We start from the raw sequence: 23,752 nt of genomic DNA, 5'->3' as shown, positions 1-23,752 counted from the left end.
ATCTATATATTAAAAATTCTTTACACATCTTGTTTACTTACAGATTGAATACCATCACTTATGTGACTCGTATTTTTCTTCTTCCATGCCTCCCTTCAAGGAACTCTTGCGTGTTGCCGTGTTATGAATCTTTGTTCTTTTATTTCAAGAAATCTTTATTTATATCGTATACTCTCGTTAGCTCCTATACTGTTTGTGATCTTCATTTTTCTTTCTCGTCCACCAAGATAGTTGGATTACGTGGTCTGGTTATGTTAATTTTTGTTTTTTTTTAAAAAAAAAAAAATGCTAAATATTACGCCTCTATCTCACTTAGTCGTCTCTGAGAAGACATTAACAATATACATAATAATGTTAGAGTATATCATGGAGTTTAAAAATAATAGTTATAGTATAAGATTATTATTGACTTACAGTTGAAGAATATCACTGAGTCACACTTGAAGATTATTACTGAGTTTAAATTGAATAGTTAAAGACTATCACCTACTTAACCAAGGTAAAGTAGTAGTCTATTTGTATTCAACATAATTGTCATATAAATAAGAGCATGTTATATTGTAAATATTACTTTGTTAAGTGAATGTAGGTAATAGACTGAACCATGTATATCTCTGTGTTGTTGTGGTTTACCAAACACAATCCGACCAAAAACTCCGCCCTCTTCAACTCGGCTTTGGTTTCAAAATATCCCATGTCCCCATCACAGACTATCTGATTCAACCTCTTCATCTTCCCCTGCTCATGAATTTGCTTAAAATGATTCAGGAGGAGTTTGGTGGTTTCATCGTTGTCCAAAGGATTCTAGAAAATTGAGATATTATTTTCAGTGCCGACGACAATGATGGGTCCGAATTATTAAAGCCCGATTTTGACTCAAAGTGGCAAAATCTACTCAATTGGGGGTAAATAAATGCGTTTAAGATGTCCTCGTTTTGTGGGATGCTTTAAAAATGGTCACCTATATGTGTACTAACTTTTGCTATTATATATAAACAGAGATCTTCATTTTTTATTTTTTATATAAAATAATAAAAAGAGAGAGGGTAAAATCTAACAATATATAGAAGGGAAAAATATTTATTTAGTGTAAAAAATGAGAAATATTATCTTAACATTAAAGTTTAAAAATAATAATTATAATATTACTCATCATTTTATACTATAGACCTATTTGAAATTGTGTTTGAGATACTTAAAAGTACTTTTAACACTTAAAAAATCCGTTTGAAAAAAACGTACTCATTTGGTAAAAAAATAAAAAGCGTTTTTTAAGGGTTCAAAAAGCCTAAAAATGGTCAAAACGTACTTTTGACAAAAACTTAAAAATAAAGCTTTTGCCCAAAAGCTCTTTTTAACTTAAAAGCTGTATTTCTCAAACGCAATCCCAAACATGCTCTAAATAGATACCTATTCCACAATATATAGCATGCCAACTTAGTTTTTGGGGGTTGGTAGACCATTTCATTTGAACCGGTGAATATCTGTTGATTATATTTGAGAAGTATTTTTATGGAGTAGTGCAACAAGTTCCTCTCGTATCCCTTTTGAGTCCCTTCAATAATGATGTGGCTATTAAAATTACAATTGAACTTGTGATTGATTATTATTAAATTTTGATTAAACGATAATTTTAATAGTCACATCATTCTTTGAATAACTTAAGAGAGATATAAGATGGGCTTTTAAAATTACTCTATTTTTATTTCCTCAAAAGTGAAATAATCAAAATACTCTTCAATTGTAACTATCTAGATACTTTACAATTCATTTGAAATGAAAAATATCCCGCTCCTGATACATCAGGATCAACTTTCTTTTTCTTATTTATTTATTTTTTAATTAGGATCCATTCCATGCTTATCAGTATTTTTTTCATGATTCATGCACCAGCATGAGATGTTGATGCCCCGAATGAAAGCATAATAAACATACTGCTGTGCTGGCCTAAATTTAGCTAATAAAGGAAAAAAGATAAAAGAAAAAAAACTCCAACATATTGTCTTTTGTTTGTTTATCTCTACCGCTTTCTCAACTCTCTTGTCATCTCTCTTTATCCCTTCACATAAGTCACTCATCTTCTCTTTCACCATAGAAGAAATATCTCTCTCTCTCTCACTCATATCAAATCATCTGCAACAAAGCTGACAAGTTTATCATTTATCTTAAAAGCTTAACAAATAAAATGTTTTAATTAAATTGAGGGCAAATTAACGAAATTATGATTTACCTGGCTCTAATATCATGTCAAATCACAATTTACCTTAAAAACAGAAGTTGATATTTTATCAGAATTTCTCAAGACCCATCTCTCCCATTATTTTCTTTAAATTTCTACGAATTTGTTTAGAGATAAAAAGAAAGAGAAAGGTTATACACACTCTTAATCCTATACTTTTACACGTGACATTCAAAATTATTATTAAATTTTAGATCAATCACTATTAATTTTAAATTTAATAGTGATTTTGGCCATGAATTTTTTTTTTGTTTTTTGTTTTATCAGTTATATATGTATATTAAAAAAGCAATAGATTAAAAAAGGGAAAGAAAAAAAAAAGGTCAAACAAAAATAATATGAGATGTTTGAAGAGGACAAGTGATGGTAGCTCATGGTGGACAGCACAAAAGGGAATGATCTGAGAGAACCTCCATCGTAGGGCCGGAGACAGACTGACAGAGTACGTACCAACCTAAACCAGGTTGGGTTAAGTTGTGATCAGTGATCACCCACATGAGTTTATGACCGTTAAAAAAGTCCAATAGTCAAATACGTGACAAAAGCACAAGGTTGCTCAGTTCCCCAGATCACTCGCTCGCCCCCATTATTTATATAGTATAGTATATAATCTTTACTACAAAGTATACATATTAATTAAATAAACTATTATTTCACCACGTTAAAAACATATAAGGATCAGATACAGACGCCCACCTCCACTATCCACCGTCACTCTCGTTTTGTTGTCTAGAAATCTCCAGTACCCCCAACCCAACATCTCTCTCTCTCTCTCTCTCTCTCTCTCTTCTCTCGTATACACATAGCTTTCTTGATCTCAAGCTCCACCAACTCCCCCCATTAAGGAGTTTTCATCAATCATGGCTGTTCTAGTCTATCTGGTGCTTTTCTTGGCCCTCACTGGCCATTCAAGTAAGCTACCAGCTCATGGATTTTTGTGTGTTTTTTTTTTTTTTTCTTTTTCTTTCCCAACCTTTGATGTAAAGCTTTTGGGTCATCATGACTCATGGTTTTCTGAGATGGGTAATTTTTAATTTTTTCTGTTCTCTTTTTTCTCCCATAGCTGCTAGTTATTGCTTCTGCAAAGATGGGTTGAGTGATCAAGCCCTTCAGAAGGCGCTGGATTATGCTTGCGGAGCTGGAGCGGACTGTTCCCCGATCAGTCAAAGTGGCTCCTGCTACCAACCCAACACTGTAAAGAATCACTGCGACTATGCTGTAAACAGCTATTACCAGAGGAAGAACCAAGCTCAGGGAAGTTGTGATTTCGCTGGCACTGCCTCCGTTAGCCAAACTGCCCCTAGTAAGTCTTTTCACCTCTGCAATCCTCTAAAATTCATTCATCCAAACAAAAACAAAAAAAAAAAAAAACAAAAAACATTTACTGATTTCTATCTTCGTTTTTTTTGGGTGATTTACAGCCGTTGCTTCTGCTAGCTGTGTTTATCCTGCAAGTCCCGGGTATGTTTCTTATTCTCACCTCCTATCTTGAATCTGTTACCTGTATGTGCTGCTTTTGAGTGAGTGGTTTGGATCTTTTCCCACTGTTTGTGGCTTAAAGGTTGTTGGGTTTCATTCTTCTTTTTTCGTGTAGATTCTTCATACTGATGAAATTATTCTGCTGTGAAAACCCAGTTCCCTGCTCTTTGTTTTGTGCTTTTCTTTTAGCCCTTTAGTTTAGGTAAAGTGTCACTTTCTCCACTTTGATTTTGTAAACCCAGAGTCATAATTAACATCTAAATGGTAGCTATGATGTTGATTTTGCTTGCAAAAGCAATGGCAGCTTGCATTATAGCACTTAATTTTTCAAGGTGTGTTCATAATTTTCTTGGCAATAGATCTTAGCACATAGATTCACATCTTTCACTACAGCCGATCTGTCATGATGTTGATATTTCATAAGTTCCTTTGTCCTGTTCTTCCCCAGATCTCAGCCTCCCATCTGTATTCTGCATGTTATACAGCATATTTTTTAGGTATTTTGAGTTAACATCCTTGTTGTTTTCCTGTATTCAGCCAAGCAGGAACAAGCACCTCCACCAACACAAGCACAACTCCTCCAAGCACCACTACTCCCACAACTGGTACTCCCACAACCGGAACTCCCACAACCGGAACTCCAACCACAACCTCATTCATCCCCCCTCCCCCGGGCTTTATCGCCGGAATTAGTCCCACCGGAACCACCAGCACCACCGGCATCAACGACGGGAGTGCAGGTGTTGCTCTCTCCAGAGGCACTGGCATGTTCTTCTCTCTTGCTCTGACCTTGTGCTCACTCTTGCTGTGGGGCTGATTAAGGTAAAAAAAAAAAAAAATAGTTAATAGAGGAGGTATAATTTAGTGGGGTTGATGTGTGGATTAGATGTCACCACGTCAGGAGGGGTAGGCTTGTAATTTTCATTGGGTGCCCCACTAAGATTTTTTTTTTGTTTTTTTTCCTCTCTTGTATTCCTCTATGTTAAAAAAAAAAAGCTGGGAATTTGATTCCTTTTTGAGTGGTGACACGACTGCTATTTGTATTGGGGTAGAGAGCCTGATCTCTTCTTTTTAGAGTTTTTCCTTTTTGTTGTATATCTAGAGAGGTAGTATTTTTTTACTAGTACCCCATTTACCTTACGTAATTTCTTTTGGCCTAGTAGTAAAACTAAGTAAATCAGTGCTTTTGTCATTGTGAATGTCTACAATTCGAACACGTTTCTTGCACTTCTTTTTTTGACAATTTGGGTCACCGGTAAAGGTGCGTACGACTGAAGATTTGACATTATTATTATGATGGTTTAACCTGGAGGCTAGAAAGAGATCTACCTTCTGAGCCATTCATTTAATGGTAGGCCAAGTGTCAAAACCACCGCAGAATAATTGAGTTTGACGTGCGTTGGCCATCTCATGAGTCATGATGAAGTGATTCTCCTGCAACTTTGAGGTACAGTTGTAAACAATCCACCAACCATTGAGATATTGTCAGAAACCAACCACAAGCTCTAAAATCTGACATGACATGATAACGAGTGCTTTTTTCTACCAAAACCCTTAAAAGGAATCAGTAACAAGGAAGGAATGACTTGAAGCGTGAATCCAATCCTTCACATGCAGAAGTATCGCATCCATATCCATTGCTTTCTATAGCAGTATCAAAAAGGTTAACAAAAATTGCCTTTCAATGAGTTTCTTTGCAAGAAAAAGTTTCAATATGAGTCCTTTTCAGTCTTCAAAAGCGCGCTTAACCATTGTTCATGAACATGGATGATGAGTCTTGACCAGTTTTTCTACACAGGATGATAAAGTATATTTAAATGACGGGCAGCATCTATATCTATTGCAAATAACATAAAGCTGGATTGTAACCTTCAAGTAGGATGGATGGAATGCAAAATTGTTATCGTTTCTGCATTTACAATGCCCCCTTAAATAAATTGATGGGAGGATTACATTACCAAACCACATGAATGGGGTGAACAACCAGCTTTATATCATTTAAGCAGAGATTAGAGAGTGGACCTTCAATATTAGGGAACACATTCAATCTCTTTATAACAATCTTCTTGCGCATGTTCCAAAATCAATCTGGCAACTGCGTTTGGCTTTTCCACATGAGGGATGTGGCCACAATCTGGTATTTGTCGTATAATTGCATTTGGCAGTTCACAGTGCAGTCTCTGCATAAGAACCAAGCAAGCCAGTTAATCCAACAGAATCAACAAATGGTCATAAGGCGGAATATTCAATTCTTGGAAGGTCAAATAGATTAGAAAAATTGTCACGGGCAAGATCTCTCTTTGGGATGCGTTCAAACAAACTTGTTTTTGAGCATGTTTTACGAGCTATAATGGATAGAACGTGGCTATATTTGTTTACATTTTTGTTTTTTGTTTTCTTTCTAAGATAAATATATTAATAAACAATTCAAAACAGAAAACACTTTTCAAAACGCAAAAACAGTTTTTACCTTTATGTCACATCATAACACTTTTTCAAACAAAAAACAAAAAACAAAAAACACCCCCTAAAACATATTAACAAACATCTCTTAGATTTTGCAAATGATCTAGTCAAGCACATTAACACATTAACGCATTAACAAGCATTGATGATATGCAAGCATTGTATACTTTATATCCATAAAAATTTACTAACCACTGCAAGTTTGTTGCTAATGATCTGGTCATCCTCACCCCATATGATAAGTGTCTTTTGCTTTACCTGTAAAACAAAATTGAAGTAGCATTTTAAGAAAGAAGAACTTTTCGGCATTCACCTGAGATATCTACATTATCATAAAAGAAAGAAAAAGGGGAAAATCTATTTTACCCTCCCTAAAGTTTCAGAAGTTTTTCAATTTGAACCTCAAAGTTTAAAAATTGGCAATGTACCCTCCTAATGTTTAAAAAATTTTCAATTTAAACCTTCTGTTACTAATTTCCGTTAAATTAGACAAAATTTTTTAAAAAAAGCCTGAGATTAATTATGTAATTTTAGAAATTTTCGTCCGGTTTGATGGAAATTAGTAACGGAAGGTTTAAATTGAAAATTTTTAAAACATTAGGGGGGTATATTGCCAATTTTTAAACTTTGAGGTTCAAATTAAAAAATTCCTAAAACTTCAGGGGAGGTAAAATAGATTTTTTCCAAAGAAAAAAAAAAGGGCCAAAACTAGAACATGGCTCGAAGGTATATGCTAGTAAATCTTCATCTGGCACTTATGTCACCTTCATTCCCACACAGTACTAAAGGAAAACACCTGACAGGATCCATTCTCTCTCTCTCTCTCTCTCTCTCACACACACACATATAAAGAGCAACAATGATGCAAGGAAAGCAAGTGATTTGTCATAAATCCATGCTCTTACCAAACTGTTGTCAATGAAATTTATTAAAGCCATTAAACATTCCTACAAAATGTACAAAAACTGCCATATTTTGAGGAACATCCCTCAAACAAGGTATTACTTTGTTAACAAATTTTAAAGGAACATGAGATTCAAAAAAGTGGTTGAGAAGAAGCAGCATGAAATTAATAAGCGTGATAAAAAATTAAAAAAAAAATAAAAAATAAAAAATAAAAAATAAAAAAATAAAAAATAAAAAAGGGCAAGAGTTGCATCTGCCAATCAAATTTCCATGTTGGAGATCATACTGAAGTTTATGCAAGGCTTTACTTACCATCTTTCAAACCATCAGAAAGTTACAATGATCTTGCATATTAAGAGAATTTATAAAAACCCATCATAATGGGCTTTCTCGATTTTTTTTTAGTTGTATAGTATGCTGTTTTTTTTTTTTTTTTTGTTTCCCAATAAATAATTAGTTAAGCCTTTTCAGTGCATTCTGAAAGAAGCAGCAAACTTATTTAACAAGGGGTGAAAAAAATAGCTTGTTTCGCACATTTAGCATTAAATGCCTAAAAATCAATTAAGGATATATGTTGCTGAACACAATGTGCCCCAAGACCACATCAAATGTTTTCTTTCGTATGCACCATAGATACCAGTTGATATGCAAATTGTATTGGTTCACCTTCTAAGTGTTCTTCCTACTCCATCATCCTATAACAAGAGCACCTCCTTTCTATATGCAGAACTGAAGGACATTTTAACAATTGTTAACTTAAAAGGCAAAACAAATTGGCATATACCTGTTCTATCTGACCACGAACATTATAACCCCCGCTAATCATAAAATTCACAGCTGCATCTGCCCACCAAGGCAATAGACAATGCAAGCGGCCCACCTAGACAAAGATATAACAACAAAAGAACATCATCAGAATTGAAGTTCACAACTGCAGCATCCCATACATTTTGGAATATATTGTTAAGAAAATATAGTGATTCCAAAATTCACTCACTTTTCATTCATACTAGTGTATTTATAGGAGTAAATACAATGTTCTAGAATTATGACACCTCACACTAGGACACCTAATAGAGACACCTCACAACCTTCTAAAATAGGGACACTTGTCGCTTTCTCTCTAACATATATGATATAGTAACAAAAATGATATTGAACTATTTCTTTTTCCACTTTCAATTAAAACTAGTACTTTCTTTGAGAGGAAATACTCACATTAGCCCAATCTAAGCTGGTACTAAATGAGATGTCAGTGAAGGCCAACAAATTTACATATAAGCGCAGTGGGATGCTCTTCAATAAATATACCTGATCCAAAAAAGTGTGGGTCATGCCATTAAACGCAATATCAATGAGAAGATAAGAATGGGTTATCGTCATATCATCCACTTTTGGTCACCAGAAAAGAAGGGGAAAAGTCTGTTAGATCTTGCTAAAAATCTCCTTATCATCACAAACAGTAAAGGGAGCACAACCAATAGTTCCTATCGTGTTTCTTTGAATTGGTGCAGAATAAAAGGGAATCACACCAAGCGTAGACCAAAACAAGAATATATCTTCTGTATGAATTCATCAATAATATTGATATTCAATAGTTAATTCTGAGATATTTTCACATGTAGTTGAAAATGTTATTGCAGATTTTTTTTGATAAGTAAATGTTATTGCAGATTATAAGAGGTATTCATGAATAACGATGCAAAATGTTAGGTTGCTAAGGCAATTGTAAGGCTGCTCTTCCTCTCTCTAATTAGTGCTGGTAGATCCAGAAAGCAAAGGGCAACAGCTGTAAATGTGGTTGGAAATCTAGAAATATCTTAGAATCGAGGTAACAACTCACTATCAAGTGAAATTTTCAATTTTTTTGTAAACATATACTTAGACCTCAGAAACTGAAAGTTTCAATTTTTTTGTACCAAGTAAATTTTCCTTCAGCTCAATAAACCAGAACAGCACAATTCAAAACTTACATCTGATTTCAATTATTTGAGAATTTTTCATCCTTTTTCTCAAGCCTCATGGTAAAACCTGAAGCATTAGTTCTTTATTAATGTCAATTACAATTATGAATCAAGTATACAAATTTATATATAAAAAAACAAATACAGGTCCATGTTAACAGCCAAACACCAGCATCATGATCAAGAACTATAACCAAAAGGATTGATGCTGACTAAGCACTCATTGAGAGGATGTTGAGATGGATAGTGGCAACAGAGAAAAATATATTAAGAAGGTTAGGTCATGTACAAAAAAGACCAAATGCTGCAGAGAGGAATGATACAATTCAATTGAAGACATTACCGAGAAAGGAAAACTTGAAGTAAAACAATAAAACATAAATTAGGGCTTAGGCAATGAGCAAAGACAATGCAACTTGTATGAGGTGGTGCCCTTCAATAAAGTTTGATAACAGAAATAATTTACAATTGATGGTAGTCTGGATGTTAGGTTCTATGGGACAACTTACCCCAGCATATGCTGCGACTCTTGGTAAATTTGCTAGATTTCCTGTGCCTTCTGCATACACACTTGCGTCAATTAAAACCAGCTTTTCAACCTGGAAAAAAGTTGAACTAGAAACAATGATTTTTCATAAATGTTAAGAGGCAACAATTGTAACAACTTTTTACTAAAGTATAACTTGTATCTTCTCACAAAATGAATTGATGGTGCATAATCATAGGCTCAACGCCTCAACTATTTAATTTACTCACAGCTTCCGGATGGTAGACTGCAAAGTCAATTGCAACAGCAGCACCAAGGCTTGGTCCAACCAAAATCATCGGCCTTTTGATGTATGACTTCCATAGCTGTTGTCGAGACAAGACAAATCCAACACAATGGATGAAAACTCCTTAGTATCATTCATATCGACAATAGGTTCTTTCTGCCAATGACTATATAAATACCCACGAAACTCAAATATACAATTGAATGATTGATTGTTGCTTTTGTTAGATAGTTCACTAACATGGGTAAATTGAATCCGAGCTTTATAACAGCGGTACAAAAACTTAGCCCACGACATGTTTATACGGAAATGGAAATAAAAGCTGTCAAAATTTGTCATTTAATGTTATTTCCCTGTTTCTGTAATTTTTTGAAACTTCCATCATAAAATAAATCTTAGCGGTAAAATTTCTTCATACACAAGCCAAGGATAAAAGAACCCATGAAACCTGATAAAAATGTTCGCGCTTGGATGCCACATCACACGGTGGAAGCCTTTCTGGCACACATGCAAAAGAAGAAAAAGAAATGAAGAAACAAGAAAAGAGCAACAAGATAAAAAAGAGAAGCAGATAAACGAACCCAGATCAGAGAAACCCCAACCAAGAATGTCTACAGCCCAAGCCTCTATACCAGCCTCTTCGAGCAACGGGTACGTATACCTCCATTCTAAACAGGAGCTGAATAATAAGATGTAGCGAACTCCAAAACACAAACAGAACCAACAATATCTCTCAACAAACAGTAATCCTTAAAAAACACCTGTCGAAACCATGCAGAAGAACCACCGGACTTGTCTTGCTCTTTGTCAACGGCCTCACGCAACTACTCATTATACAACCCTCCGAGAAGCTGACCTGCGAATTTTGGCAAGCACATTGTATTCAATACGATATCTAGCACAGTCTTACAGGGTAGGGGACTGAGAGTTACAGTTACAGGCAGTCTCTCAATCCTGGAGGCGAGCTTACGAGCGGATGGGTCTTTGATATTTTCGACTTCTTTGGGGAGGAAGGGAGGGAACCCAGCGCCAGCGCACAAGATTCCGAAACGCCTTGGCGCGCTGCTCTTCGAGGGCATTGGTGGTTGTGCGGGGCTGGCTGTGAGGGCGAGCATCTTCTTGTCACCCGCGGAGTGAGGTTAGCATCGGCGAGCCCCCCAACCCAACCCAACTCAACTGCAGTTGCGGTTGCTCTGCTCTGCTCTGTCTATCCGTTTCAAGTCGAAGACGAAGCAGAGTGTGGTGTGGAGCGTCTTATTGAATTCAACTCACTCACGCGATTTCTTGGCGCGTCTTTTAACCTTTTGTCTTTCTATCACGGATTCGACTTGTTGGGGCGACAACAAAAGTCATGTTGAAGATCGCCCCAAATGTATATTTTGAAGCCCATCGTTTGGGCCTCAAATTCGTTAGTGTAGCCCATTGCGGTCGTTCACACTGTTCCTTCGTGAATGGACGACTCAGATTGAACCATGTCAATTTTTAAAGAAAATTAAAATAAAAAGCAAAAGAAAGTAAAGGGATTGCCGGGCCACCTCTTGCGGTCGATCACAGTTTTATTTTTTAGGGTATGTTCAGGTGTGTATTTGAGGGGTCTAAAAGCGTTTAACACTCAAAAAGTTCATTTGAAGAAAAAAATATTTGTTTGGTAAAAAAAAATTGAAAGCGCTTTTAAAAATCTAAAAAATGACCAAAACGCATTTTTTATTTTTTGTCAAAAAAAAAAACACTTATTAACTTAAAAATACTGTATTTTTCAAACACAATCACAAACATGTTATTAAAATAAAGAGAGTAATAATAGCTTAAATGTGCATGGTTTATTATATTATTTGTCGGAACTTGTTTTGGAAGCCTAATTGTGAAATTGTTCCATAACTAATATCGAGTGTAAAATGATGTATTAATGCAATAAACTATTTTTTTAAGAAGTGAAAAATACAGAAAAAAACGTACAAGTAATATGTCTTGCATTGGAGGCAGGTGTTGAATTATGGTGGAGAAGGGACACATTTTTGTTCTCATTTGTACTGATTCATTCGTGTCTCATCAACAAGAGAGTTGTTCCATTAAACACAAGGAAAACAAACCAAAGTGAGGACCAAACATGTCTGCCAGCTACAGCCTAGAGCAGAGCTCCTGCTAATCTGCTACAAAAAGAAAGAAACAAAAAAAAAAACGTACACACACAGCAGGAACAAGCTGAAGATTCATGGGGTAGCACAGAGCTGCAGAGAAACAAAACAAATTGAAATTGAGAGAGAGAGAGAACAAATTTTCAGCGAAAAAAAGGGAAGCAAAATGTTGACCAGTAGGTCCAGCACTGTGTAGGTGACGCAAAGAAGAAAGAAGACCAGACAAAATTTAAACACAAAAAGAAAGCAAGACTCCTTTGTCTGATTCTTCTGCAGCACCACATGGGCCAGCTTCGGCCAGCAATTAGATCATAGCTGAACCCAGGACACTCTCATTCTCATAAAAAAATAAAAAATAAAAATTGATCTTTAATTCTTTTGCAACCATTAATTATTAAGAGTCGTGATTTACTTGACACCGGCGTGCGTTATATTATTATTATTATTGTTTAAATATTATTTTAATAATATTTTATAATATTATAATACCGGTGTGTACACTGTTCATGCACGCCGATCTCCAGTAAATTACTACTCAATTATTAATAGGCTTCATAGATCTTAATGGTAACCTAAACAAAGGATGGAAATGAAAATGAGGAAATGATTTAAGTCTATGAAAGTAAAGAAGTGATATAAATTTCAAGGGAGTCCATAATAAATCTTAAATTGGATTATATCATATACTAACCCAAAGTCTAAAGTAAGGAAATTTCAGTTGTTTGCGGCTCTTATTTTGGATCTTATTTGGAGGTGCAAGAATCTCTTAATTCATGATGGTTTACAGCCCTTACCGAGCAAAGCCATTTATCAAATCTCCTGTAGCTTCAACTGTCACCTTGCGGCTTGGTGTGAGCTTGCTCTTCCTTCCTTGCGGGTGCCTTTGGCGGTAGGTTGGACCAAAGTTACTAAGGGCTCTTTTTCTGTAGCGACTGCTGTGGTTAGTGATGAGAGGGGTACCATTGGTGGAGCTCCACGCAAAAGCTTCATTCTTCATATGCCTTGCAACCTTATTGTCTATTCCTTTGGCAGCTTCCTTGGGTTGCATCTATCACTCTTTGGAAGGAGATGCTATTTTAGTGGTTCTAGACTTTAACAACCATATTTTCTTTTCTTTTTGGAACTTTACTAATTGTATTGCTAATATTAGTGTAGTTTTATCTTCCTTTCAAAGCTAGAATGCTTCGAAAGTATATCGTAGTGCCAAATTTCGTGCACATGCTTTAGTTAAAAAGGCCGTTTTCCATATTATTTTTTGAAGTATTTTCACAAAATCCCATATTCTCTCTCCATCCAGATGATAAAAGGAAAATATCCTCTCCTATAACCCTTTTTCATTATTCAATTAAAAAAAAAAAAAAAACGTTTAAGCTCACACAAAACCCATTGGATTCCCTTGTTAACCTTTTGCTAATTATTTATAATCTAATATTAAAAAGGAAAAAAAAAAAAAAATTATCCATGAGCATTCCCTCATGTTAAAACGATAGAGAAAAATGTAGTGGATTGTAATCTGTAATAATAATAAACCATATGTGAAAATGGCTTTTTAACGAACTCTTGAGGATTAGAACTAGTGTTGGCCTAGAAGGAACAAATAAAAAACAAAATTCGGTCAACAAATAACAGAAAAAAAAAAAGTCGGTCAACTATATCTACATGTACCGTACAGTAGACGAAGCTGGAAACTGAACAGAAATGAAATACGAAGCTGAAAAGTAATTTGCTTTTTCCAACTTTACCCCGTCAATTCACAGTGCTTTACTCGAAGGTTCTCGTTCTCTTCGTTGCCTCAACCAGGGAAACAGCTAAGAACTCACTATTGTATTGCTCGGAAAAAAAAAAAAAAAATTGGGAAAAACACTAAATATTATAATTTTATTGATGGTTAAGAAATCAATTGTAATCAAATCCAGCGCCTTAGTACTTTCTCCTATGAAGTACTAACTATGATATCTGACTTTATCAAATTACTATCTTATGATAAAAAACTCTATTTCATCAGTCAAAAGAATTAAAATTGACGATCAATGATTATGTGCAAGTTATGTGCTATTTTAAATTTTTTTCTTTTCCTTTTACTCTCACTTCAAACAAATAAAGTTAATATGTTTAGGAGGGTATAAGCGTCATTTTTTCGGTCTGAAGTGAAGATAAAAGTAGAAAAAAAAATTTAAAATGGTACAGGACTTGCACATGACCGTTGACCGTCAATTTTAACCCTTTTGACTAACGAAAAGAGATTTTTTATCATAAGATAATAGTTTGATGAAGTTATGAGTCTTAAAATTCATAAAAGAAAAATGCCAAAACTGGGCAAAAGGTAATTACCACAATATTGTAACAACATCTACGGATACTCTTCTCAATATTCTTTTCCTAGCAACCAAGCATACTATCAAAGAAGAATCACAACATGGAGCCCAGAACGATCTGACTTTGGCGCGACACGTCTGCCATCGGCCCATCGCCCTTATATAACACATTCATATCCTCTGCTCGACTACACCAAAATCCTTCTCCCCCTTTATAATTCCCGATCACACTTTTTATCTTCCACGCTAAGAAAATTCAGGAGGAAGTCCGTGAGTGAGAGCTTCGACTGTGCAAAATACTGCTATGGAGCAAGAGAGAGCCGGATCTCCATCGCCTCCCCCTCCTCATCATGGTGGCCACGCCGGCGGCGGAGATTTCTCAGCGATTCTCACAGTCCTATTCGCCTTCATTGTCATCGTGACCATGGTATAAACCTCTCGAAGATTATACTTTATCATCTTATTTTCCATCTTTGTTTAGCTTATAGCTCAATTCAATCAAGCATTAAATTGATTTTCTTTTTGCAAAATAATGTTGTTTTCACTTACTTTCATGGCAAGTCAATCGGGAAGTATGTAACTGCTTTGAGTTGCAATTACTAATTTGTCTCGATATCTTCCATTATAGAGCACAACTGTATTTCAGGATCTGTAATATGTGACTTTAATTCCTCATTTTTCGAAAAAAGAAAAAAGAAAATCCTCACTTTTCATTTTGGGATTAAAAATGTGATCATATGGAAATTCATGATTATTTCCAGTTTTTGTTTTCCTATTTGCTGTGTGGACTTGCATTAATGCGAGACAGGTTTAAAAGACATTAATATTTCAAAATATCTGGTTTTAACATCTAGCGAAAAATGCTTCAACAGTTCTTTTTAACCTTGTGTTGAAATATCTGGTTCTGACGTCTATTTTCATTTAAATATTAATATTTCTGAATGCAAGGGGCATGATTGATGAACATCATGTCGCCAAGTACACACTTGGGATCGCAGCATTATGCTTGAAATTTTTACTTCTTGGTTATTGGCAGAAGGTATATCTTCAAAACTATGTAGTTAACGTGTTTGGACGAGAGTAGTGTTAGGATGGATGACCTCCTGGGAAGTCCTTGTCTTGCGCCCATCGAACAAAATTTGTGTTACACTTTTATTCATCCAAAAAAGAGAAGTGCTTTAGTGTTTTCTTTATGGGATGATTATGTAATTTGCTTGAAGAAATGCAAGTTTGATTAAAATTTTAGAAGTTGAATCTTATACACTGGAATAAGCAGTTATATTCACTTATCTGAGTTCAAAAATCTATGACATAGAATTGCTTATCAAAAAAATAAATAAAAAATGTATGACATGGAATTATAAAATTTGCAGGTAGTGATTCCATCATCAACAACCTTAAAGAATAGCTTGTCTGTTGTGCACCAAGTCCCAGAGGGCCATGTTGGGGTATACTGGAGAGGAGGCGCCCTTCTGAATACGATTACAGATCCAGGTTTGACTATGGTCCTCTTTATGATTTGCATTCAGTAGTTGCTCTCTTTAGAACTTTATGGAATCCCGCACGTACTTACTTTGAATTTTCAGGTTTTCATCTAAAAATGCCATTGATAACCCACTATGAACCTGTTCAAGTGGTTCTTCAGACGGATCAGGTAGATTTTTGAATGAAGATTGAGTATTTCATCCTACCAGTATAATGCCTAATTTTGTCCTGTGTGTTCAATTGCAGGTGAGAGATATTCCTTGTGGTACTAAAGGTGGTGTCATGATCAACTTTGAAAAGATAGAGGTAGAGCTATGAGATATTGCTCTTTAGTAACATTACAATTTTACAAGCAGTCTAGGTTTGATGTTTTGAGTTTATATATTGATTAAAATGCCCTTTTCAGGTTGTTAACCGTCTTCGTAAGGATTATGTGTATGATACACTGCTGAACTATGGAGTGCACTATGACAACACATGGATATATGACAAGATTCATCATGAGATCAACCAGTTCTGCAGTTCCCACTCTCTTCAGCAAGTCTATATTGATGTGTTTGATCAAGTATGGTTACTAAACAAAATATACCCTTTAAAGCTATTGATGACAATATGTTGTGACTTTTATTTAACTTTATAGTATATGAATTCTTCCCGGTGCTGTTAAAAGTAGTATCCTTTATCCTCCATATGTAGGTGTTGAGTTGCCAGCATTATTACGAGGCTCGCCATAATTATACTTCTTTATATAGTTGTGGAACATCATGGTACCATGCACTTGTGTGTTATATAATGTTTGTGGTGTAAATGTTTCCTTTATAGTTTATTAAATCCTTATCTATTTATTTGTTTGATGTTATATTGACAAAGCATTTAACTCTTGCAGATTGATGAAAAGATGAAAGATGCTCTCCAGGGTGACTGCACACGTTATGCTCCAGGTATTGAAATTATCAGTGTGCGTGTTACAAAGCCTACTATCCCAGAGAGCATAAGACGCAATTTTGAACAGATGGAAGAGGAGCGTACTAAGGTACACTTTCATTTTCCTTAATATATGAGAAGGTCCTTTTACTTTCGTTTATTTTCCATATATATATATATGTGTGTGTGTGTGTGTGTGTATCATGTATGTACACACAAACACATCTCTATATATAGTATAAATACCAAATTAAATGTGGTTTTAGCAGATCTTTATGATTTCAAATTATTGCTGAAAATTGAATTCACTCTTTAAACAAGTTAATATTACAAGCTCTCTTTCTTATGCCCCATATACTGTACATGCATGCATTTGCATCCAAACCCAGTCACCTATCCACAAATTGGGTACTTTATTGTATAATAAGTCTTCAAAGTTAATAGAGTGCATCATTCTATGCTTTGTGTTGATGTTGCTGTGTTAGGTCTTAATTGCTATTGAGAGACAAAGAGTAGTTGAGAAAGAGGCAGAGACAAAAAAGAAAATGGCTATCAGTGAAGCTGAGAAGAATGCAAATGTCAGTAAGATCATTATGGAACAGAAGTTGACTGAAAAGGAAAGTACCAGAAAGCAGCAAGAAATTGAGAACCAAATCTACATGGCTCGGGAAAAGAGTCTGGCGGATGCCGATTTCTACCGGTGAAATTTTCATTTTCGTTTTGGTTGAAAAGATATATATGAACATTATTTTATAGAAATGACTGATGGTATTGCTTTTTCTACTTTTCTAGTGTAATGAAGGAAGCTGAAGCAAACAAGTTGAAGCTTACTCCGGAATTTCTTGAGCTTAAATTCATCGACGCCATTGCTGATAATACAAAAATCTTCTTTGGGGAAAAGGTCTGATATCTCTCTCTCTCTCTCTCTCTCTCTCTCTCTCTCTCTCTCTCCCTCTCCCTCTCCCTCTCCCTCTCCCTCTCCCTCTCTCTGCTGTGCGCTGGTGTGCATGAGCATGTGCTGTGTATGTGTTCAAGCTTTACTTAGTAGCTCTTCCTTCCAGGTACCTAATATGGTTTTGGATCAGAGGCTGCTTGGGAACTTCCTGAAACAGGTGCCTGTCGACCTGTCAAGAGAGGCGTCTAAGGAGGGGAATTTTGAATCTTAAGTATAGATCTTCACTTCTATCAACATGATGCAATGATTATAATAGATACTGTTAGAAATAGGTCACACAAGTAGTGAAAATGAAAACATTTATAATAAAGTTGCTTCAGTTAAATTTTGTTTTGTTTGAACCATCTTTTCCCGGCTAGTTTTTCACTCCTGATGTAATAAAAAATCATGTCTAGTTTCTGGTATGTATACAAGCTAGAAACATTTTGCAGGTTGACGTTCAATCTTTTGCCCCCAGATTCTATTAGCATCTAGCTCGATTTATTATTATTATTATTATTATTATTTTAAGTCGAAGATAAATTTATTAAAAATAAAAACTTTATTCATTATGATGTACTGAATTAGTGATATTTTTAGGAAAATTGTCATATAAGGTTTTGAGTTTTAGCATGTGACAAATAAGGGTCGGGTTTTTAATTTTGATAATGAAAGGTTTTGAATTTTTGCCTTGGGACAAGTTTATAAATTTAGTTGTCAATTTTTATTTTTTTATTTTTGTTAAGAGGAGATATCAGTTGTCATTTTGTTCACGTTAGACTAATAAAAATATGTCATGCGTATACAGATTATTCACGCCACTATCATGTGCAACTATGCCAAAAAATAAATAAATACAAGAGACGTATACAGAATTTATTTATTTATTTATTTTTATTACTTTTTAGGCATAATTGCTAATGGTGACATGAATATAGGTACACATGTCATGTTTTTATTGGTATGACGTTGACAAAATGACGGCTCACAGGGTTTTTTGTTAAAAATTTGACTGCTGGACTTATTTGTCACAAGATGAAATCTCATGATTTTAATTGTCAAAATTAAGAACTCCGAGCCCTAATTTGTCATGTGTATAAAAATCAGTCGTTTGTGGAACAACTTTTCTTATTTTTATATATATATTAACTTTTTCTTTCTTCATATTATAGTTATAGATGCAAGATGTATGTAGAGTCGTAGACACACATATAGATCTATGTATATATATATATATATATATATATAGCCTCACGAAGTCAAAAAACTTTTTAAAAGACATTTGTCATGTTATGTCAACACACGCATATATGCATGTTTCTTCGAAAAAAAAAAAAAAGCATATACGCATGTTCACCTGACATTCATGGCCCACTTTCAGGCTTGCAATATCATGATGGTGATACTCTTCGCTGGAATATCTCTGCATATCTGTTCCTGCTTGCCTTTTGTTTGAATTTTTTTTAACCTAGTTTTTTTTTTTTTTTTTTTTAAGTTTAAACTTTGAAAATCAACAACTCTCTAAGTTTTAAAATTCACAACAACCGAGCATGTCCTTAATTATCTATTTTTTTTATTACAAATAATATTACCTAAAATTTGATGCGTCTAGATCCCCTTGAATTATTTAAGCATTCGGGTTTCTCAAATTTCTAAATTTATCCGTCCATTATATTTAAGAGTTAAAAAAAGGCCACGTTTTTTGATCTTATTAAGAAAAGGAAACAACTCATTTTCTTCCCAAAATAAAAAAATTTTAAAAAAAACAACGCACAAATAATTCTTATTCTTCACAAAACAAAAACAGTTCATGGCACTTCTTCTTTCTCTACCTTCTTTTTTCTCATGTCAAAAAAAAAAAAAAAATCCTACATTTTGCAACCTCTTATGAAAAAAATTGAATACATACGTTTGGAGATCAGAATTCTATTGAATAAATTCGAAAAAAAAAATACATTTGAAGAGCATTTTCAAGAACACACAACCTCTTATGTAGAAGAAATATTGAAAAAAAGAAAAAAAAAAAGAAAATGGAAACGAGTACTACACAATCCTCTTCTTAAAAAGCAGAATATACGTATGTTTGCTTAAGTGTCGTCTAGCTTCAAATCTGGTAAGTTCTTGTTCAACTAGCCCTATGAATGATTTTGTCGTTTATTTGTGTGTTGCTTTTTTATTTTGAGAATAAAATGAGTTATTTTGTTTCCACAAAAAATGTGGCATTTTTTATTATTATTTGATTTGAGTTCAAATTCTAATCAAATCCAAACTATAATAAATATAAATAAATCTTTAGGAATCAGGGTTATTACTGAAATATTATTGATGACTGAATAATAAAAAGTTCATATCATGTCTTTGTGTAGGTTACAACTCCTAATCCTAAGTTTAATTAGAAAAATCTTCTAAAAAAAATTAAAAAATCAAATAAGGATCCCTAATTATAAGAACTTACTAATCTTTAATAGAATAGCTTATTATAAATAAAACTCCTAATTCTTCATAGATTTATCATGTCAAAAATACTCATGAAGAAGGGATATTTTTGTCTTTTACATCAATCTTTTTAATTCATAATTTGACCGCAGCTGCGGTTATTGACCGCAATTGCAAACACTGGGCCCAAAAGTACAAAGACAGGTCATCGTATGAAAACGAAACAACCTCATTATTCCCATTGGAATATGACATAAATGAACAAAAAAAGACAGGCCATCAATACATACATATATACATAAACAGAAAACATTTTGGCTTTCGTGGTTACAGACTTACTGGCTTATTTGTATTATATGACGTGGCTATTAAAATTATTTTTTTATCAAAATTTAATAAATGATTAATAAAAATTTAAATAGTGATTTTAATAGTCATATTATTTTTTAGTAAGACACAAGTAAGTCACGTAGAATTACTCAACTTACAATGAGAGTGGTTGTGCCACGGTAGTTTGGGGTCATTGAATCATTCTTTTGCGGCGGTTTAGAGTAGCCGAATCATTTATTTATTTATTGTTAGCATGATTTTAACTGTTTATTTAAAATAAGTAGTAAAAAAAAAATTTATTTATTGCACCCATTAAATACCTTAAGCCTTGCATATGATCGAAAAATACCCTCTTCACTGGGGAGTGGTTCAACCATCCTAAATCACAGTTATGTTTGCTAATGACCCAAAAAAAGTTTTCATACTATTCATCTCAAATTCAACTCTCAACATTCTTACTTTTTTTTATTACTATTTAAATAAAAAAATCAGTGTAAAACAATTTTTTTTTTTTACTTCTTGCTACAGTTTCAGGTTATTAAATAACAATGGTCAGATGCCAAACAGCCCCCACGATTTTCAGTGTCTGAACAACTCTCATTAGAACTACCCAAAGTTCCATGGATGGATAGGAATTAGCATTACTAGAGGAGTCCTGCTATGCGTAGGACAAATATTAAAAATAATAATAATTAAAAAAAAATTGTTATTTATTTATTTTTTTGGTTAAATTTTTATGAGTTAATATTTAGTTTCTAATGCCTTAAAACTTATTTTTAGATTTAAAATTAAAACTTAAGGGTGGAAGGTTAATCCTTTAGGGATGGTATCACCTAAAAGGGATTCGATCATCCTAAATTTGGTGTTAATATCTAAAATTTAATGCTAATACCTCATATTTAAATTATTCTTTAATATTTTTCTTCTTTAATTTTAAAAAATAAATAAAAGAATTAACAAAAAAAAGAAGAGAAAAGTCAGATGTCTCACGGATGTGGCAGCCGAAAATCTCTATTCTCACTGGAGAGATCATGATAAAGTAGTTTTGACAGCACGTAGCACTGCACGTAATTTGTTGGTTGTGTCGGCAACATTGGCAACTTTATTTGCAGTGAAATTCAGTAGAGTGCTGAGCTTTTATAATATTATCTTGGAGGCAAATGCCTTGCACATTGTGAATAGGGTCAAAGCGATGGGCAAAAAAATGGAGTAAAATTGGTCATATGGTAGACGAACTGTTTTCTCATATTTGCTCAGAAAATAAAAATAAAAAATAAAATAAAGCAATAATGCAATAGTTGAGATATTAGAGAATGAGTCCTACTATGCGGCTCAGACATATATTTAAAAAAAAAAAAAAAAAAAAAAAATTGTTATTTTTTTTGCTAGTTAAATTTGTATGAGTTAATATTTAGTTTTGAATGCCTCAAAACTTATTTTTGGATTCAAAACTAAAATTTAAGGGTGAAAGATTAACCCTTTAAAGATGGTATTACCCAAAAGAGATTTGATCATCATAAATTTAGTGTTAATGTTTCAAATTTAGTACTAATACCTTAAATTTGATGCTAATATTTCAAATTTAAATTCCCTTTTAATATCTCTTTTCTTCAATTTTAAAAAGAAAAGAAAAAAAAAAAAAAAAAGTAAATTATCTGACACTTGAGGCAGCCGAAAATCTCTATTCTTAGAGAATTGAACACATTAAAAAGGACGCAAACTTAACGCCCATAACTTAGTCAAAGAGGCGGTTAAATGTGTCATAAATCGAATTTGAGTTAAAGAAATTTAAAATTATATCTATGATATTGTAATCAGGAAGTAGCTTACTTGTTTGATTCTTATCTTATTAATAAAGAATGCAATCTCTTTAAAAAAAAAAAAAAAAAAAAAAAAACCAAAGTCATTTATATATATTTTTGGGTAAAATCCACTTAAGCTCCTAAAGCTACCACTCCAATGACAATCTACCCCTTAAACTATCACTTAGGACAATTTATCTTCCAAACTACCAAAACAATGACAATGTACTCCCAATACTAGCAAAATCACGAAATTACCCCTATAAAATTTTCAATAAGACAAAAATACTCTTAATATATATATTTTTTAGGGAAAATTACAGTTTACCCCCCCAAAGTTGTCAGCGATTTGCAATTCCGCCTCCAAAGTTTCAATTTTTGCAATCCACCCCCCTAAAGTTTCAATTTTTTGCAATTCAGGCAATCCGTCAGTCAAAGCCGCTTTGACTGACGGAACAGTGATCATGTGCGCCACACGTGATTACTGTTGGCCTTTTTGTACCCAAAATACCCCCATGCTTTTCCATCACGCACGCACGCCCAACCCATGTGACCCATGCCCAACCCAACTCACGCCCAAAATACCCCCATGCTGCAGTTCGTTGAATCCCTAAAACCTGGCTTCGAACTTGGTTGGCTTTGCTTAGATCTGGCTTGTCTGTGGGAGGAGAACAAGGTGTGGGGCAAGCACATGGAAGAGGACAAGGCGTGGGGCAACGCGTTAGCTTTCTGGGATGCTCTCATCTCCCAACATCTTTCTTTGAGCTTAGACTTAATTAACCAATCCAAATGCAGCACATGGTTTTCCTGAAGATCTGTATGCCACCAACAAACAAAACATACAAGCAACAAATTGACTTGTGCGATCCCTTTAGGAAGACTGTCAACAAAATGAATAATTAAAATTTGAATTAATTTTGTAGAAAATGACATTCAAAGTTTGAATTAATTTAGTGTTAAAGGGGACTTTGTCTTTGAACGCCAAAGGGGGCAGAGGAGGAGATTTCGATCTGTTGCAGGAGATTCCGTCATTTGGGCTCTCCATCTTGTTGCAGGTAATTGCAAATTTTCGAGCAATGACCCATCAACGAACTCTGGCGAAGGAGCAGCATCAAACGACGCCGTTTGCTGTGGGTAAGGTGTGGGTGAGGGCATTTTGGGTACAAAAAGGCCAACAGTGATCACGTGTGGCGCACATGATCACTGTTCCGTCAGTCAAAGCGGCTTTGACTGACGGATTGCCTGAATTGCAAAAAATTGAAACTTTAGGGGGGTGGATTGCAAAAATTGAAACTTTGAAGGTGGAATTGCAAATCGCTGACAACTTTAGGGGGTAAAGTGTAATTTTCCCTATTTTTTATTATTTTAGTAAGGGTAATTTCGTTATTTTGTTAAAATTGAGGGGGGGTATATTGTCATTGTTTTAGTAGTTTGGAGAGTAAATTATCGCAATTGATAGTTTTAGGAGTAAGTTATCATTGGGGTGGTAGTTTGAGAGGGTTAAGTGAACTTTACCATATATTTTTTCTATTGTTTTGCACCATCTCAACTGTTTATTTAAAGA

General features: G+C 34.2%; 3 protein-coding genes across 7 annotated transcripts; 2 read left to right on the top strand and 1 right to left on the bottom strand.

The window, feature by feature from the left end:
• Window positions 1–2,903: 2,903 nt before the first annotated feature.
• On the top strand, window positions 2,904–4,910 carry LOC132177217 (PLASMODESMATA CALLOSE-BINDING PROTEIN 2). Its single transcript, XM_059589470.2, has 4 exons — window positions 2,904–3,151; window positions 3,303–3,542; window positions 3,661–3,700; window positions 4,256–4,910. Exons 1-4 carry the CDS (start codon window positions 3,100–3,102, stop codon window positions 4,533–4,535), a joined length of 612 nt encoding a protein of 203 aa, XP_059445453.1. The 5' UTR covers window positions 2,904–3,099; the 3' UTR covers window positions 4,536–4,910.
• Window positions 4,911–5,740: 830 nt separating this feature from the next.
• On the bottom strand, window positions 5,741–11,089 carry LOC132177216 (alpha/beta-Hydrolases superfamily protein). Of its 5 annotated transcripts, none has more exons than XM_059589467.2 (10): window positions 10,760–11,089; window positions 10,589–10,683; window positions 10,409–10,506; window positions 10,276–10,325; window positions 9,811–9,906; window positions 9,564–9,653; window positions 8,309–8,401; window positions 7,875–7,970; window positions 6,377–6,442; window positions 5,741–5,898 (listed from the first exon to the last, which is right to left on the bottom strand). In XM_059589467.2, exons 1-10 carry the CDS (start codon window positions 10,940–10,942, stop codon window positions 5,749–5,751), a joined length of 1,017 nt encoding a protein of 338 aa, XP_059445450.1. In that variant the 5' UTR covers window positions 10,943–11,089; the 3' UTR covers window positions 5,741–5,748. The 5 variants fall into 5 exon arrangements, with proteins under 5 accessions (XP_059445450.1, XP_059445452.1, XP_059445451.1 ...); XM_059589469.2 differs by having other exon boundaries at window positions 10,430–10,506; XM_059589468.1 differs by having other exon boundaries at window positions 10,766–11,089.
• Window positions 11,090–14,472: 3,383 nt separating this feature from the next.
• On the top strand, window positions 14,473–18,084 carry LOC132178514 (SPFH/Band 7/PHB domain-containing membrane-associated protein family). The gene is made up of 9 exons (XM_059590945.2): window positions 14,473–14,704; window positions 15,651–15,771; window positions 15,864–15,931; window positions 16,009–16,068; window positions 16,169–16,327; window positions 16,649–16,795; window positions 17,172–17,386; window positions 17,479–17,587; window positions 17,748–18,084. The coding sequence occupies exons 1-9, from the start codon at window positions 14,582–14,584 to the stop codon at window positions 17,850–17,852; spliced, it is 1,107 nt and encodes a 368-aa protein (XP_059446928.1). The 5' UTR covers window positions 14,473–14,581; the 3' UTR covers window positions 17,853–18,084.
• The last annotated feature ends 5,668 nt before the right edge of the window (window positions 18,085–23,752 follow it).

Source organism: Corylus avellana, chromosome 4, assembly GCF_965113065.1.
Source record: "Corylus avellana chromosome 4, dhCorAvel1.hap1.2, whole genome shotgun sequence".
Lineage (NCBI taxonomy): Eukaryota > Viridiplantae > Streptophyta > Magnoliopsida > Fagales > Betulaceae > Corylus > Corylus avellana.
The sequence above is the reverse complement of the archived record's forward strand: the minus strand, read 5'-3'. Positions and strand labels throughout refer to the sequence as shown.

Coding starts and splice junctions, on each gene's coding strand:
- LOC132177217 (XM_059589470.2), top strand. CDS start 3,100: ATGGCTGTTCTAGTCTATCTGGTGCTTTTCTTGGCCCTCACTGGCCAT. Junction 3,152..3,302: donor GGCCCTCACTGGCCATTCAA/GTAAGCTACCAG, acceptor TTTCTCCCATAG/CTGCTAGTTATTGCTTCTGC. Junction 3,701..4,255: donor GTTTATCCTGCAAGTCCCGG/GTATGTTTCTTA, acceptor TCCTGTATTCAG/CCAAGCAGGAACAAGCACCT.
- LOC132177216 (XM_059589467.2), bottom strand. CDS start 10,942: ATGCTCGCCCTCACAGCCAGCCCCGCACAACCACCAATGCCCTCGAAG. Junction 10,507..10,588: donor CTTCTGCATGGTTTCGACAG/GTGTTTTTTAAG, acceptor CTTATTATTCAG/CTCCTGTTTAGAATGGAGGT. Junction 9,654..9,810: donor CAGTCTACCATCCGGAAGCT/GTGAGTAAATTA, acceptor ACTTTTTTCCAG/GTTGAAAAGCTGGTTTTAAT.
- LOC132178514 (XM_059590945.2), top strand. CDS start 14,582: ATGGAGCAAGAGAGAGCCGGATCTCCATCGCCTCCCCCTCCTCATCAT. Junction 14,705..15,650: donor TCATTGTCATCGTGACCATG/GTATAAACCTCT, acceptor TAAAATTTGCAG/GTAGTGATTCCATCATCAAC. Junction 15,772..15,863: donor GAATACGATTACAGATCCAG/GTTTGACTATGG, acceptor TTGAATTTTCAG/GTTTTCATCTAAAAATGCCA.